The sequence below is a fragment of the Cydia fagiglandana genome, chromosome 8 (assembly GCF_963556715.1).
Source record: "Cydia fagiglandana chromosome 8, ilCydFagi1.1, whole genome shotgun sequence".
Taxonomy (NCBI): Eukaryota; Metazoa; Arthropoda; class Insecta; order Lepidoptera; family Tortricidae; genus Cydia; species Cydia fagiglandana.
Window position 1 is genome coordinate 13698397 of NC_085939.1, and position 17844 is coordinate 13716240.

Below are 17844 nucleotides of genomic sequence, written 5' to 3' on the forward strand. Positions count from 1 at the left end.
CTATTTTATATTTCGCTTTTTGTAGGCCCATTTTGTGAGAGCGAGTTACCGTTTGCTGGACGGAAATAACATTGAATAGGTCCCTCTTATTAGGCATGCGTCCGATTTTTTTGTCCCATAGCCCAATATTTAGTTCATCGCTTTCATTCAGTAGCCTAGTACATTTTAGATTAGTCGGTGTTGCTTCTGCGTGCGTCTCAAAGACACGGGCAAGGGCAGTATCCGCTCAAAAGGGCATCTGCGTCTGCGTGCTATAACTGCGCCTCAAATGTCCGGAAAACAATTTACGGGAAAGACATACAATCAATTTTAGTTCATTGATAAATATATTTCGTAATATTTATTACAATATTAGTTTTAATTGAAAATAATGGAATGTAGCGTACATTTTATACGTATAAAAAATAATATAGATAGGGGCATAACATTGACGAAATTAAAATAATAACTATTATAATCTTACATCAGAAAGATAACAAAGAAATTAATAAGTGGTTTATACTGACTCACTTAAATAAATAAAATAAAAGCCTTTTAAAAATGTTTTTTTTTATAGCTGTCTGTACCTCATCCCCATTGATAATTACTCTTCGAAACCTTTCCAATGAGCCCAAACTGTAGGAGGTCCCGTTTTTTTCTTCGATGAGTTGACCGCCCTTACAACTGCATCATCAGATCAGCTTGATATTAGCATAATATTGAAATGTTTAAGTAGATATTCGGCATATTTAATCATTATAACTAACTAACATAATATGGGACTAGTCCTAAAAAAAATTGTTGGGACAGACAATATCCTCCATCAACCATTAAATAATTGTAGTACGTATGAGTACCAAATACTGAACTTTAAAACTTACATAGGTATTTACCTTTTTCTTGACTATCAACAAGAGCGTTTTCTATTTGAACAATTGGTGTCATTTAGTGTCTTCTTGGCAACGACAATGCAATGGACGTTATTGTTACATCATCACATTTAATTTTGCTATTCCTTGTAATTTCTAATTGTAATCTTCGTTATCAAAATCAACACTATTATCACAGGCTGGACTCTCCATCGCCCTTTTTCAACTGGCTCCTGCTTTTACCAAAATTGTCAAGAGCGCTCAGTCCCGCTTTCAAGCTGTTCATCTCAATTCTGTTCCACAAAGTCCCCATTATCAGATAATAGAAGCTTAGTCCAGTGATAATTATCTTTAGCACGTTGTATAATACGTAGTCCGGCCAATAACCGAACGAGCCTAGTAGAAACATGAAGATGAGTCCTCCGGCAATCAAATACAGCTTCCTTGTTCTGGATAAGTTGGAGAATGCCTCATCGCAGACTTTGTAGGCGGCTGCAATCGTGTCATCCAGTGACCCGTCCTTGTTATAGACCTTGTGGTCTTTGTACGAGCCTTCTGTCGGCCGCATATGGAGTTCAAGCGCGACTGCGTTGTGGTCCGAGTATGAAAATTGCTGCCCAGGCACCCTATCTTCAAGTGGGTTGCCAAAGTTCATTACCTCGGCCTAAAAATAAAATACATGTTAGATGCATCTAGAAAATATAAGTAACTTTATCAGAAGTGCTTATTTATCATTCACATGATTGGGCTAGTTATTTTCCCCATTAACTTAATGGCGTCGATTGAGAACAATATCCTTCAGGCCTAAGTTTTTAAAAATTGATTTCATGTTATTTGAACAAATCCCGATCTCCCCTACATAAAAATTATCCGAATAAACTTACAGCCCACTGAGAGTTGACATGGTACAATATATGATCAATCCTCTTCCCCTCAGGGCACAGCTTCGCTTGCTTCTGATCAGAGTAGCTGTTGTTGGCGTTGTCGTTTGTGCCGGTGGCTTTCCTAACAGCAGGGTTGGTATTCTCACACTCTAAGTCGTACGGGTCTATGAGTGATGGAAGTTCTGTTATTAATCTAAAAGAAAAATATTTAACTTTACCAGAGACCAGTAAATACTCAAGACGGACAACATCGCATTCCTCGCGTCTTTTTATAATTTTTAGGGCTATTTACCTCAAAAGGAAAAAATCAGAACCCTTATAGGATCACTTTGTTGTTCGTCCGTCTGTCTGTCAAGACTCTTTGTCTCGGGAACGCGTGGTCAGGTCTACACCTACAGTCCCTTGAAGTCGTGAAAAAAATCAAATTTCTAAGTTAACGGCAAAAAAGATACGGCCATTTATTCCGTAAAAAAAACCTATATTTCAACACTCAAATGAATCAGAATTTATAGGGTAGGTACTTCCCCTTGACCTAGAACTATGAAATTTGGCAAGTAGGTAAAATCGTCTTACACTACATGTACGAGGAAATACCGAAAACCAATACCTGATTTTCTAAAAACTAAAAAGTGAAATTTATAAGGAACACTCGGTGGGTGAGTGCGACTCGCACTTGTCCGCTTTTTTTTAAGAGCCCTTCAACGAGCACACTAGCGCCACAGCAAAATAATCGTGATTATTTAAATTTAACCAAAAATATTGAAAAAAGTCGGCCGCTACGTACTGTATTGTGTATTTAAGTACCTTTTGAATACATCAAACTAGTTTTTATGTTGCTGGTTTCGTCGATCTAGGCACTCAAAACAAAAACGGCCGTTTTAACTTTGGACGCATAGATTGACGAATCCAGCAATATAAAAACTAGTTTGATGTATTCAAAAGGTACTTAAATACACAATACAGTACGTAGCAGCCGCCTTTTTTCAATATCTGTCGTTAAATTTAAATAATCACGATTATTAAGCTGTGGCGCACGTTGAAGGGCTCTTAAGTACATATTTGTTTCATTATAGGTACCTGTAAGACAAATCACCAGGGCCTGTGTTGAGGTCTCCAGCAAGGATTGATACATCAGCTGTGGATTTAGTCAGATTTACAAACTCTGCAGTGGAATGTGCTTGCAGAGTCCTATGTGCTAAGTAAATGTCATCCTCATGGTACTCGGCATGCAACTGAAAAAAAAAATGTAATTTCAACATTGAAATTTGTTTTTGTGATTTAGGGGTAATAAATTAGTTTAAACATAGCCATGGCTGCACATTTTTTTTAGAATTCAAAGTAATCTATATTTGATTATAGATAATTTATAGTTTATTTTCCTATGGAGTAGCTGTCATATAAAATGTTTTGTATTCTAACATTTACTTGAGTAATACAAATGTGGCAAAAACATATTTCATCCACAACATTTTAAATCTAGCCCAACCAAAAGATAATTGAATGTTGATGGAACTGTCATAGTGACCATAATTTGACTCGACCAGTTATTAGCATTTTCGCATGTAAGTTTAAATTGTGATATATTAAAGCTAAAATACTAGTTTATTGAAATACTTACATGGGTACAGTAAATGTTAACCATCCTATCTTTTACTCGGATCCGACACAAACCGACACCCTTGCCTCCGAACCAATCCCCATGGTGGATCTTATGGATATAGCCGTTCAATGGCCATTGGTGGAAAAAGACGTCCTGGATAAGCCACTTCGAGAAAACACAGAGACCTGATCCAAGGACTCCACTGGGAAATTATTTAAAAAGACATTAATAAATTTCAGTTATAGAAATTTAGTTTCGAGGGACCCTTTGAATTTTTAGGAGAATAATAGCATTATTCTCATAAAAGTTCAAAAGATTAGCTTTCATAAACAACCATTTAGGGAATACTTCTACTTCGTGCTCAAACTAATAAATATAAAATGTAAGGAGGCTAAGAAACAACATGTAACTAGTTAATATAAACATGACTAGATATTTTTGCAAAGTATTTCAACATCAATGTTAATGGTATAATTTTAAAATATAGGTACTGTTAGTGCATTAGAAAACAAAGTAAAATACCTGTAGAAGTAATGTGAGTAGGGCAGGTTGCGTTTCAATTTTTCTTTAATAAACAGATAATCATCCTCACTCCAAACCTCCTGTAGACACACCACTGTATGACAACTTTCTTGTAAATATGTTGAGATTGCTTCCATTCGTTCTTTTCTGTTTTTAGAGACAATAGGTATACCCCTAGAACAATAAGAGGCGTCTTAAACAAATTAAGTAAGCTTTAAAAACATAATACCTAACTTATTAGCGCCGTTGCTAATGATTTACCTAACTTCATTGTAACTTTGAAATATTTAGTTTGCTTGTAACTTACCAACAATTAAGCGTAAAAATATTTAAAGAAAAGTCCGACATGGCAAGGAAAAAAACAGTCGACACGAAACAAGAAACTTGTTTTACTTCTGAAGTTTTTAGTACTATCTTAGTTTCTTTATAATATGCTTTAAACTGTGCTACTTCTTATAATTCATAACGAGAAAATAAGTAATGATTTGTCTCAAGATTAAATTATTTTAATAGATAGCAAATGGATATGATGATAACCTATTTAAAATGAAAATCAGAGTACTGTCAAAATAAAGTTTCGTAAACTTCAAAATATTAATACAAATTTCAACCTTAATACTAAAGCCAAAAAGTCTAAATTTATCTGTACTCTCAGACTACATGTACATAATATTAACTGTTTGAGATACTGAATTAAACGCTCATTTATCTTGTCACACGACCGAGCTGTCATTATTATAGTCCTAACACACTGCCGTATCGTACTGCGACCTTGGTACCGTACCCCGCATAGATATAAGAATATATACAGCAAGGGCCCAACCTTTTCTGTTCTCTTTCACGACGCAGCAACTTGGTCAACATCTAGCGTCTCATCTTGTAAAGCCCGCTCCACACTCGTGCGCGAATCGCGGCGCGAAGCCGCGAACGTGAGTCTGGAGTCGATTTCGCATATCAGCGAACTAGACTCCACACTCGCGTTCGCGGCTTCGCCCGCGATTCACGCGCATAGTCTGGAGGGCGCTTAACTCCATTGGAAAAGCAGGTTCCGATATGTTGACGCTTGGAGAGCGAAATGCCGACTGAGGTTAGCGATGTTACGATTCGACTTCACAAATCGGTTCAAACCGATTTAGGTCTGAAGTCGACTAAATCGACGTGAGTGTTCCGTAAATCGACTTAAGATACGTTCACCCGCTCTAAACGCATCCTTTCATATTTGTTGATGCGTCACTTTCATTTGACATATTGAGGATTAAAATGTACGCAAATCAATTTCAAACCACGAAGAAAAATGTTGCCATGCACATTGCCGCCATTATTGAGTCGAGTCGAAACTTGGTATCTACCTACAGGTAAAGTAAAATGAAACTTATTGTTTATGTTGTAAGGTTCAATTTCGCATGGGCTTAAAGCGATTGATTTGGCGGTATACTTGGATCGGTTTGGCAGTTTTGCGCCGCGTCGATTTGCTAACTCAACAATTCGCGGCAATGACACGAAATCGCACGAGACCGCACGCTCTTTCCTGCTTGCTCGTATAGTGCTTTCCCGTTTTAGCTTTAGAAATTATAAAATTGTGATTTACCGCGCAACAAAACTAAAAAAATATTACAACACTTTTAAGTCAAAATTTTTGCTGTCGATCGGATCGAACAAAGCGTAAAATTGACAATTCAATTTCCTCAACTCAAAGACTACGGAGCGGTTTGAACTACTGATACTTAAAAAGTAGAAGTTAAATCGACTTGGCCAAATCGGTTTGCAAACCGATTTGGGTTTAAATCGGAGTCGACTTATTCGGTTTGAAAATTTTTCGATTTGGCCCATCACTAACTGAGGTCCCGGCTGCGATTTTATTATCGCAGTGCGCGCGGGGCCATACAGCTTCGTATGCTGCAATTCACTTTGCGACAATCGCGTCGCGCGCTGTCGCGGAAAAATGTAACAAATCACAATTTTAAAATCGCGGCGATTTTTTTGTCGCATATGCGCGCACCGCCATATAAACCCATACGTTACATTTCTGCGACTAAATTATCGCGCGACAAAAAATCGTGGTGCGCGCTTGGCTTTATGGAGATCGCGAAGGAAAGTAGATAAATTAAAGTAACATTATTACTTTAAAGCATTTATAATAAAAATCAAGCAATAACATCAATGATTTCTGGCTCTAATGCTTCTTTGACTCCAGCAAGCTTCATGGCCGTAGAAATTTTCATACAACCCGCATCTTTCCTCTCTTTTCGTCCAGTCAATTTGGTTTTTGGTGGCTTGGTTTTAATATTTGGCTCACTGTGTAGCTTCAAGTGCAATACCAACTTGGCCTAAAATAAAATAAAAACTGTTAGGCGTGTGTTGAACAAAACACGCATTTACAAACAAAAGCCCGCTCGCGAAACCGCTATACGCGACGAGTGTGGAAGGGGCTTAAGAGAATATAACCACCGCGAACACCGAAGTTCGCGAATTGTGGGTATAATTCTCTGTCACTCAGATTACGCCTTAATTGGAGTAAAAGAGAAAGACGCAATTTACCAACTTCTCCTAATCCTAGAATGCAAAAGGGAATGTGCGTGTACTTTAGGGGTAGCACTTGCTTACGAGTATAAGAGTTATGTTAGCGATTCAGGGCATGAGATGGCAGACCCTCGAACGCGCACGTTCCCTATAAGTTGGCGGTGGCCTTGCAACTTATTGATTTTTGTTGCTTTTGGAATAAATTAATGGAATTATTACCTTAGTACTCAACTCTGCTCCACATATTTTACATTCATGTCTTATTCTCTCATGTTTCATTAAAATATGTTGTTTTAAATTACTGTTCCTTGAATAAACCCTGCAATGGAAAAATGGATCAAACTGTAATGCAAATAAAAATAAATGCTGTCATAATAATTAATACCTACTAGAGGCTTTACGTCAATAGATGGGTCTACAGAGAGCGAGCATACGCGCGAGGCAATTTCCTCGCGCACAAGACGGCCAGTGTAGACGTGCCTCGCGCGTGCCGCCTCGGCCGAGGCACGTCTACACTAGCTGTTTTGTGCGCGAGGAGATTGCCTCACGCGTATGCTCGCCCTGTGTGGACCCGGCTAATAGTAACATATACATACATATGATTATAAATGCATTACTTATGCTATGAGTTATGACTGCATATGACCAGATGATAGTAAATACATCTAGAACAATGATGAGGCATACAGGGCACACGGCGTTGTGTGGCGATTGTGGGTCTTCTATATTTACTAGTTCATATATTGTTAGACTACTGTAATTTGTGAGTTAAAGAAATAAATTTAAAAATATTTACCGGGCACAGTTTTCATAAGGGCATGGAAAAGTTCTGTTTTGTGTTTTCGAATGTGTTTTAATGTGCCGCACTATGTGGCTGCGTAGTTTAAAATGTCTATCACACTCATTACAAACAAATGCTGAAACATAAAATAGCAATAAGTAAAATTATATCAAACAAGTTGCAGAAAAGATATCAAATACATAAACAATCTTTGAGATATGGCATAAATAGCAGTTCTTGAACCTTTTTAGTCTTCTATTAAGCTCTAATAGTATTCAGGAGGCTATAAAAAAAAACATTCAATTGTTAGGGTTGAACAGCTGTTTACATTAACAAACATTTTTACATAAAAAGGGGAAGGGAGAAATAAATTAGTTGCAGTAGTTTAATTGAATAAAAACTCTAATTGTACTCTGTATTTTTATGGCTCCTTAAGCCAGTTGAGGGTAGTTGAAAACATTACATGATCAAATAATGTTGGTTAAAGTCAGGTCGTTCAGTGACTGATCCACTATTCCGTTTACTTTTTTTAAAATACCTAAAGATACAGACTATAGTGTTTAGGCATAAATGACAATGTAGGTATGTAAATTTAATTACCTCTGCCCATATGGTCTAACTTTATGTGCTTCTGATATTTAGACCACAGGCTGAATGTGGCATTACACTCAGAGCACCTGTATATCTTATGTTGTCGAGCATGTTTCTTCTTTTCCTTGAGACTCACAAATTCTTTGTGACAAAGATCACAGCTGTAATTTACAAGATTTCAGTTAACACTTTCACTGGGGAAATTAGGAATTATTCCCACTAGTTACCACCAAGTTGTTACCAGTGGTAACTGCTGGGATTTTTTTCCCACCTTTTACCACTGGGAAAAAAGTCACATGCAATAATTTACAAGGTATTTGTCGCACTGGTGGTGTACTAGTGGGAATAACCCGGCAATTAGTGTAACTTGTAACTAGCCATACCTTGTATGGGGTCTTTCGACCCCCTACCGCAATGAATGTGTTAATTTATTACTAATATGGAGAGAAATCAACATTTTTAGGGCGTGTTGTTAATAAATTGACATTATACCAACTGATACAGTATGATCACAAACACACAAGGTACCAGGCAAGGTAACAAATTTCAAACAGTAGAGTCATTACTGAAAATGTGTTAAATAATATGAATGTCACCGTAAGTATACCTGAATAACATAATTCCAGTATGCTGGTACATATGTGCTGTTAACTGGTGTTTCTTCAGAAAATTCAACTTGCAAATTTCACAGGAAAATAGTATCTTCACTTTGTGAGTAATGTTTATATGTCTCTTCAAGTTCTGTCTGTTAGCATATTTCTTTAGGCATGTTGGGCAGCTGCAAAATGTGACAATAATGTTATACAATAATTTGGTGTATTCTCATTGTGCCCCATCCCCACCCTATATGATGAAGGGAATAGCCGGGTACTGACTGAGCGAGCAGCCTCGCGAGGCAGCCTCGAAAGAATGCGGCGCGAGGCAACCTCGGTCAGTAGGATTTGTTGCACGAGGCTGCCGCGCGCGGAAAAGCCGAGCCACGGTGACGCCTGAGCCAAACATCGAGCGCTCAGTTTAACGTGAAGTCACGTGTCATGAGGCCGTTCATTCGAAAAGCTGTCGCTACCACTGCGTTTCTAATAATTCTACGGCTTGTAAAAAAAAAGAAAACGGAAACCTAAACGTTTTTGGAAGAAATTGTTGTACCAAAACAGATTACAAGCTGGGAACAGATTGTTTGAGGAGTTGTCCTTCGATGACGCAGATAAAAATTTTACTAGAATGAGTCAAATTGAATTTGAAAAACCGGGCAAGTGCGAGTCGGACTCGCGCACGAAGGGTTCCGTACCATAATAATAAAAAAAAAACAAAAAAAAAAAGCAAAAAAAACGGTCACCCATCCAAGTACTGACCACTCCCGACGTTGCTTAACTTTGGTCAAAAATCACGTTTGTTGTATGGGAGCCCCATTTAAATCTTTATTTTATTCTGTTTTTAGTATTTGTTGTTATAGCGGCAACAGAAATACATCATCTGTGAAAATTTCAACTGTCTAGCTATCACGGTTCGTGAGATATAGCCTGGTGACAGACGGACGGACGGACGGACGGACGGACGGACGGACGGACGGACGGATGGACGGACGGACGGACAGCGAAGCCTTAGTAATAGGGTCCCGTTTTACCCTTTGGGTACGGAACCCTAAAAACTGTTATCTCTTATACAGGCCAAAATAAGCAACCTAGCAAACCTCCAACTACTTCTTCTTGGAATGTATATTTCCTGGCTTAGTCCTCTGTTAGTAAGATCGGGACATTTCGTATCCCATAAACGTCTATATTCACCATATAGTTGTATCAATTTAAGGCACTGTTCTTTATCCATGGCGCTAACATGCGGCGAACAAGCGAGGCAAAACACAAACGTCTTGAGCGCGGCAAACTTACTGAGGCGCCTTTGAGCATGGGTAAAAACCGACAACGTTTGCCTCGGGCGAGGCATGTCCTGACTGACCGAGGATTTGCCTCACGAGGCTGCTCGCTCAGTCAGTACCCGGCTAATGATTTATATAAATCGACCGCCTATTCCCATGCCATAATTTGAAGCCTTTTACTTTGGATAAATGGTAGTTTTATACCTGAATAACATATCATTTTCATTAATTTTATGTGTATTATTGATGTGTCTATCTAGATGACTCTTGTTCGTATAAGCTTTGCCGCAGCTGCTTACAGGACATGGAAAACCTTTCTGAAAAGAAAATTATCACATGTATAGACATCAAAAGTCATAGATTAAACGATTTTCTTTACCAAGTTAGCGTTTTAGTGCCATGGTTTTTATAACCTCTCCTTATAACCTCCATCAATGAAAACAGCTAATAGTAAATATTGTATAATATACTTTAAATACTTACAATGTTATTATGAACTAACAAGTGTTGCGCCAATCTATAGGGTCTGTTAAATACGCTGTTGCAAGCTTCAAAAGTGCAGCGATATAAAGTTTTCTGTTCAGTTTGCATGTTTGTATTTTCTATCGCTACCACATTATTAAAAAAACTCGGTCTGTATAATATTGGTGCGGATTTTATTCTAAGATTTAATTTATCTGATAGTAGTCAGTTCACTTTTAAATCATAAAATTTCGAAATTCGCACGCTTAAAACCGATAGTGCGAGGCAATGGCGAGGCATAACCTAATTTCTACTCTACAGACTACACGTCAAATGTCAAGGAAAAAAAAATATTGTTGTCAAACCTCAGGAATATTTAAGCCACACTAAAAAGCGCCGGTATATTGTGACAGGCAACCTAGCTTTACTCGACGGTCCGGTCAGTGTTATAGCCGTAATACACTACCGCACCGTACCAAGGTCATGGTTTGGTTATGTTGGTAAATTGACAGCCAGACCCTTTTCAACCCATATTTTACTATATTTTAATTGTACTCTGTGGTGAAATTGACATGACATGATAAATAATGACGTGATTCGAGTTAAAGTGAGATTCACTAGCTCTCACATTTTACTTGTTCTAAATTTCTATTGTAATTACTTGGCTCTATTGCGACCGTCTATTAATTATTAAAGTAACGCTATAATAAGTTATAAGTCAGTGCCCTCATATACTACGATAAAAGTATCAGCTGACGAACATAAACAAAGGGCATGATAATATTCTGTGAAGTGGTGAAATATTTACAAAATACATTGTGATCCGTACAGTAACTATGGATATTGATGGTTCATCCATGCCAAATCCCCAAAATATTGGGGAAATAGATCAAAATTTACTTTTACAGTTTAGCTGTATGAATACTACAGACAGGGAAGAACTAATAGGTCAAATGCAGAGACTTTTAGGTCCTAGTTTGACCCATAACACAGCTAGTTTCTTTCTTGATATGAGTAATTGGTAAGTAATTGTTTTACTATATATGTTATTGTTATTTAAAAATTATGCTGTTTATATTAATCGGCAGCAGCTTTATGCAATGTTTGTTTCTTATAGCTAGGAAACATGTTTTTACTTTGATTAAATTGGTCTTTTTATGTTTCAGGAACTTGCAGACTGCAATATGTTGTTATTTAGACTATACCTTACCACAAAAACTTCCATCTATGTCATTGAAGGCAGCTCAAAACCAGGAAACGGCTGTTGGTCCTGGGGTCTGGTAAATACCTTCTTTTTCAAACATATCATCGTTTTTTATAATTAGTGTTAAGCTGGATCACAAATTATATTTGTAAATAAAATAAAGGTTATGTAGTCTCTTTTGCACTAACAGTACCTACTGTGAAGTGTGTTGAAGAAATAAGGCAATTCTAAAATCATTCTTTTTTAACATATACATAACTAATTGATTAACTTAATAGGCTTTAAAATAAAAAGCTGCTGTCACATCATTTTATGGTCTTTCATAAGGTAATGCACGAGTTACTATAAAAATAGGTATCCAAATACTATATATAATATTATGTAGTATAACTATAGAATGCCTAAATAATATTTGCAGTTTCCTTGATTTCTCTAGGTTCTCTTCTCACGAGAAATATAGGCAAAAAACATAGCTAAAGCCCTTATGTTTGCAGTAATAAATAAATAAGTAAATTTTACGAAACAATTTTAACCTTAGCATGAGTCATATTACAACAAAGTCATTGTTAGGCTGTATGCATGACTAATACCCCAAGTGACAGTATTATTGCTTCTTTTATTTCAGTTTTGAACAAAACTGGACTATTGCCAATACAGGGGCTGAGAGTTGGCCCGGTAGCTGTAGATTGGTTCAAGCCGGAGGAGAGCCACTTGGTGCTACACCTGTCTATGTGCCTCCTTTACCTCCGGGACACTCCACCACTGTTATGTTGAAATTAGTAGCACCTAGCAGGCCTGGTACACATAGGGGCTATTTCCACTTATTGACTGAAAAAGGAGACCAAATAGGAGGTGAGTTTTCTTACAAACAAAATTTATTCAGGGATTTATTTTTAGGGTCTCATACCTCAAAAGGCAAAATGGAACCCTTATAGGTTCACTTGTGTTTATCTGTCTTTAACAGCCAATTTGCTTCAAAACAACTGGCACAAGTTGAAATGTGGTAGACATACAAAATAACGTAAAAAAATTAACTAAAAAAGGCGAAAGGCGAAATTTGACCGTTCCTCCCAAACCCAGAATATATCACTGAAATTACTGATCATTAAATTAAAAAAATACAGTTATAGAATACAGGAAAACCTAGAAGAAAGAAAAGTGTGAGTAGATTTTAAGAAAGAAAAATAGGTAGCTGCATAGCACACCCCTGAGAGCACTGAATATACTAACAAGAGACGCAAAGATATTGTTTGCTCACAAAATATTCATAGAAGATAATTATGCCTTTAATATTCATTGCTCTGGGTCCTTTTCTATACAACAGGCTCAACGCAAATTTAGATTTATATCCACTCAGTTACAAAAAGTGTAAGGAAACGCTCCGAAAAGCCCTTCAAAATATGACGTACGAAGACACAGAGAACCTACTAATAGTTGTAAAATGATTATAAGCAATATGACTGGATTTACAACAGGATAAATAGGATAATTATCACAATAAATAAATATATAGTATTAAGTTGCTAAATTATAATGTGTTTTTTGTAAGTGAACATTAATTTGCTTGAACAATGTTTGCCATATTTCACGCCTGAAAGTCCTGAAACACAGGGAATCCTAGTTCAGGCACTATTTTTAAGTTTTGTTTTATATTAATGTAACCATGAAATACGTGTTTTTTGAATAAATTATGTTTATACATCCCTCCTTTTGCGTTGCCGTAGTCGGGTAAAAAATCAAAATAAACCATATTTTATAAGGAAAACCAGCAATAAAATTTCCTCTATGCTGTAATGTGTTTTCTTTAGTGAATGAGGTAAAACCTGATAATGGTAGTATAATCCACGTGCAGGGAATTCCACAAATAATTTACATATGAAATGTACATGTAGGTATTATAATACAGAAATATTTTTATGTTTTACAGATACATTGTGGGTGGAAGTCACAGTGGAGTCCGAGATGACTATGGCTCTGGTGGAGCAACTGGCAGCACTACCCGTCCCAAGTAGTAGAACAGATGACACTGCCACATCTAACGTTACTCAGGTGAGCACTTGTTTTATTGTCTATTTATAAATATGAGACATTCCTACAAAAGAACCAGCACCAGGTTCAATTTTATTCCCAGACGTTTTAGGCAATTTCTTAACTTTTTCGACGCCATGTCAAACACAAAAGTTGTCACTCAGACGCCACGTCACCGAAGTGTCAAAACTGAAATTGAACTTTATGCATATGCACGTAGGTCTATGTTGCTCTGTGGTCTGTGACCGATTAATTCGTCTTTGGCGTTGGACCTGCGGTGCGTATATATCGGTCATTGGCATCCAACAGGTTAAACTTTGAATGCAGCATATCATCTTTTGATCGCCTTTTGACACGTAATGTAATGTCCATTGGTACAAGCTAAAAAACTGGAAGCGGTGTTAGCCTGACGCTAAGGGCTTGCGGCTTTCAATCCGGAGGTCGCGGGTTCAAACCCCACCTCTTAGCAGTAAGTTTTTCGGAATAAGTTGGAAATATCATTTGATATTTTATTTACCAGTCGATTTCAGTGAAGAAAACTGGAAGGTCGGAAAATAAGACGGTTAAATTTCAGTAGCTTTCGTAAAAACTAGAATTTACGCCAACTCTTGGTATTAGTTGCCAAGCGGACTTCAGGCTCCCATGAGCCGTGGCAAAAAGCACAACGAGAACAACGAATAAGAAAGCAACAAGGGGTCTTACAATATCAATTGTCACTATTAATTACTAAAAATAATTGTTAGTTACTTGAAATTGATTTGTCTTCTTTTTTTTACAGATGCCACAAGATGACCAGATGTGTTGATAAAAATTGATGCAGTGTCACAAATATTTTATTTAATTTTACGTATACATCACAAAACCATTGGTTTTCATTTTTATCATTATTTTATAATATTACTATTTGATTTATTTAAATAATTTTTTTTTTCTATTGTAAAAAAGAATGCATTTTGTAGTTAAAATTAAGTTTATTGTATTCTTTCATGTTCCATTAATTTCTTAATTAATTGAACCACAAATGTACAAATTAAATTGGTTGCTTAGTGATTGATAGTTATACAATTTGTAAGAAGCTTGCCAAACATTTCATGTCCCTTTTGCAAAATGTCCAGTCAACACAATAACTCTATTTCAATTAAGACTGAATAGTCACTCTTGTCTTTTTACTCTTACTTAGCTTTTATTTAGGCGCTCCTACACTACCTAAGGGTGGTATGGTATTCCATCTATGCAACATATTGGTCCAATGTGTATTGCTCCTCACATTTTACTTGATGACGCTATGACATTGGACAAAGAAATTTGCTTAAGTACATAATTTATTTAAATTTGTGAGGTAGCGTTTCTTGTAAATTTGTATGTACATCTATTTTCACCTTTTTGTTTAACAATATGTTGTGAAAGAAGGGACATTCTGAAAAAGGGATTTTGTACATGACTTACGAACTGAATTTAGTGCTGAAAAAAGGAGACCAACCAATCTGGATGACCTGGATGTAGATATTTTACGAAGGTATGTTTCGCTAGTGGGATCTCATGCACCCGAAGTATAGATACATTGTATAATGAACACCTCCAATTAGCTTCATGCCTGAATTTTTAGATAGATTTCAATGAACTCTACTTTCCGTGAGATTCATAAGTTTCTAATAAACCTACTATTTATTGTACGCCAGAAACTTCCAAATTGCGAAAGTAAATGTGGCGCGCTCACCGCGAGTAAAAACGCGCCACACAAAAAGCGCGCACCCCGTGACGTCACAACATACACGGCTGAGAAAAAATGTATGCAAAAGAATCCTGAGAAATAAACTTTTATTTTTTACGCCGTAAAAAATGAGTTTAAGTATATTGTTCCTGTAATTCTCTGTCTCAATATAACACAAAGAATCTGTTAAAAGTGTATGATATACATTAGCGTGATAAAAATTATTGGATTAATTTCGTGTCGTTGAACATGTTCATACAACAAACAAAATATTTTTCATGCATGTAGCCCATTGTGGTTGAATAGCTGTAAGGCAACAATATGAATTTGTTAGATATTAATGAAAATTTTACAAGACATTGTAATGAAGTGTTTATTTTAGTAGCATCACTTATTTTCTTATTTATAAATTGCATTGCCATTTAGTAAAATAAAATTGGGGTTTTATTTGTAGTTGTAAAATATGTAAGTGAAGAGTACAATTTGAAAGCAATAAATTTAATGATTTTTAGATTTCTTTGATCTACATTAATACCTGCACAGCTACATCTACATTGTTTACGTAATAAAATAAAAATAGAACATAATACTTATGGTCATATAATATAGTATTTTTAATATCATACCCAAAAATAACCATTTAAACTGCCATCTGCATATCAATCTTAGGATGTGGATTGTAATCTTTAATTATGAAATCTTCATATTTAAAGTCATCAATGGAATCTACTTTCCGTGCAAACTCTAATGTTGGGAATGGTTTGGGTTGCCTTTCCAGTTGTACTTTGAGAGGCTCAATGTGATTTAGGTAAACATGAGTGTCACCTGTTGTATGCACAAATTCTCCAGCCTGTGAAACAAAATATTGAGCTGTATATTACTGTAAGCATCAGGAGCGGCTCTAGGGTGGTGGAAATTAACCCAGAACAGCACCAGTTTTAAGTATGTGACAGCACCTTGAGCAAAGTGAATACTGAACATGTAACACCATCCAAAAAATTGCAAGGTACATCATTGGCTAGAATATTCTAGGATAGTCGTATAATAACATTCAAATCCCATATTACCATTGTCATCTTCATAGTAAAATAATATATCACTAATCAGAGATCACTTGCTAAACTGAGGTATAAGAGGTTTACTTCAAAACTATTAGACATTCTACAAAAAGGGTTATTAAAGTAGTATTTGTAGAGGAAAAGCAATTCTTACCTCAAGACCTGTAATGTGAGCAATCATATGGGTCAAAAAGGCATAGCTGGCAATGTTGAAGGGCACACCAAGGCCCATGTCGGCACTTCTTTGATACAAGAGACAGGACAGCTTGCCACTGGCCACATGGAACTGGGCCAAGCAATGGCACGGTGGGAGGGCCATTTTACCGAGATCTGAAGGATTCCATGCGCACATCAGCATCCTTCTATCTGCAGGATTTTTCCTAAAAAATATTTAACACATATTAAAACTAATATTTCCCTTAAAACTAATCCTGGCTCGTGCCAATGAGTTTTTCGGAACTTATGTATGAAATATCATTTGACATTTGCCACAAGCTTTTCGGTGAAGGAAAACATTGTGAGGAAACCTGCATACATCTGAGAAGAAATTCAAAGGTGTATGTGAAGTCCCCAATCCGCATTGGGCTAGCATGGGGACTATAGCCCATGACCTCTCATGCATGAGAGCAGGCCTGTGCCCAGCAGTGGGACATATATAGGCCGAGTTATTATATAGTTTATCTTTTGACTTTTCTAAAAATCACATATTTCTATTTTCACTGCCAAATAATTAATAAATGGTGACATCTATAAATGTCCATGACTTGTGGTAAAAATTAATAACATACTTCATACTCTCAATAATGTTTTGGAGCTGGTCAATTCCTTGCCCACTGTAATCAGTTTTAGCATCAATATATTGAGCACCACTGTGTCTCCATTGAAATCCATACACTGGACCTAGGTCTCCTGCAAAAAAAAAACTATGATTACTGGCAGAGTAATCTAGAAACGCAGCAAATATGATTGAATTACACATAGTTAATACCTTCTTCTCTATCTGTAAAGCCCAGATTATCTAGAAAAGCTCTTGAGCCATTAGCATCCCAAATATGAACACCTTTGGAGGCTAAGACCTTGCCATCGGTTGACCCAGAGATCATCCATAGCAATTCTTCCAGAACTCCTCTAGTAAAAACCCGTTTTGTGGTCAAAAGGGGCAAAGTATTGTTTCTAAGTGAATATCTTTGCATAGCCCCAAAAATGGACAAAGTGCCGACACCAGTTCTGTCGACTCTTTTGTCGCCTGAAATAGAACATATGTAAGTATATAGCCGATATAGATCTTGGACAATTACGTTACAATGTAGCCGATATAGATCTTGGACAATTACGTTACAATGTAGCCGATATAGATCTTGGAGAATTACGTTACATGTTAAGATGTAAATATTCGTAAGTCATACCTGTGTCTATAATTTGCTTAACAAGCTTAAGATACTGATACTCATCGTGGTGATCAGTAAAGCCGTTCGTTGCCATGACTTTCACTAGATGATCAGATATCTAAGTGATTTTGAAAGTATGATAATAAAACAACTTAGTTTCAGCGATAATTCAGTTCAATTGTAGACAAAAGATGTAAGAATATAATATTTAACAAATTAATGTAAAAACACTTTACAATACGTCAACAATTCGCGCCAAAGCTTCATGTGACATGACACATACTGACGGCTGACGTGACAACTAGTGTTGCCCGTCTCGATTTGAAGCAGTGAGAAGTCCTGTGTTTGTCGGACTATACTATAAAAGCCTTAAG

The 17844-nt window shown here is 36.6% G+C and overlaps 4 protein-coding genes across 4 annotated transcripts; 1 reads left to right on the forward strand and 3 right to left on the reverse strand.

Moving 5' to 3' along the window:
• Window positions 1–307: 307 nt before the first annotated feature.
• LOC134666682 (putative neutral sphingomyelinase) lies at window positions 308–4378 on the reverse strand. Its single transcript, XM_063523913.1, has 6 exons — window positions 4162–4378; window positions 3855–4028; window positions 3351–3534; window positions 2810–2964; window positions 1733–1925; window positions 308–1512 (listed from the first exon to the last, which is right to left on the reverse strand). The coding sequence occupies exons 1-6, from the start codon at window positions 4200–4202 to the stop codon at window positions 1042–1044; spliced, it is 1218 nt and encodes a 405-aa protein (XP_063379983.1). The 5' UTR covers window positions 4203–4378; the 3' UTR covers window positions 308–1041.
• Window positions 4379–5969: 1591 nt separating this feature from the next.
• On the reverse strand, window positions 5970–10376 carry LOC134666805 (gastrula zinc finger protein XlCGF8.2DB-like). Its single transcript, XM_063524103.1, has 7 exons — window positions 10103–10376; window positions 9824–9936; window positions 8354–8524; window positions 7756–7907; window positions 7171–7291; window positions 6594–6693; window positions 5970–6181 (listed from the first exon to the last, which is right to left on the reverse strand). The coding sequence occupies exons 1-7, from the start codon at window positions 10208–10210 to the stop codon at window positions 5999–6001; spliced, it is 948 nt and encodes a 315-aa protein (XP_063380173.1). The 5' UTR covers window positions 10211–10376; the 3' UTR covers window positions 5970–5998.
• Window positions 10377–10665: 289 nt separating this feature from the next.
• On the forward strand, window positions 10666–15535 carry LOC134666684 (protein ILRUN). The gene is made up of 5 exons (XM_063523915.1): window positions 10666–11102; window positions 11248–11361; window positions 11911–12137; window positions 13213–13334; window positions 14092–15535. The coding sequence occupies exons 1-5, from the start codon at window positions 10918–10920 to the stop codon at window positions 14116–14118; spliced, it is 675 nt and encodes a 224-aa protein (XP_063379985.1). The 5' UTR covers window positions 10666–10917; the 3' UTR covers window positions 14119–15535.
• LOC134666683 (thymidylate synthase) lies at window positions 15381–17715 on the reverse strand. The gene is made up of 5 exons (XM_063523914.1): window positions 17489–17715; window positions 17071–17328; window positions 16871–16991; window positions 16237–16462; window positions 15381–15874 (listed from the first exon to the last, which is right to left on the reverse strand). The coding sequence occupies exons 1-5, from the start codon at window positions 17562–17564 to the stop codon at window positions 15665–15667; spliced, it is 891 nt and encodes a 296-aa protein (XP_063379984.1). The 5' UTR covers window positions 17565–17715; the 3' UTR covers window positions 15381–15664.
• Between the last annotated feature and the right edge of the window lie 129 nt (window positions 17716–17844).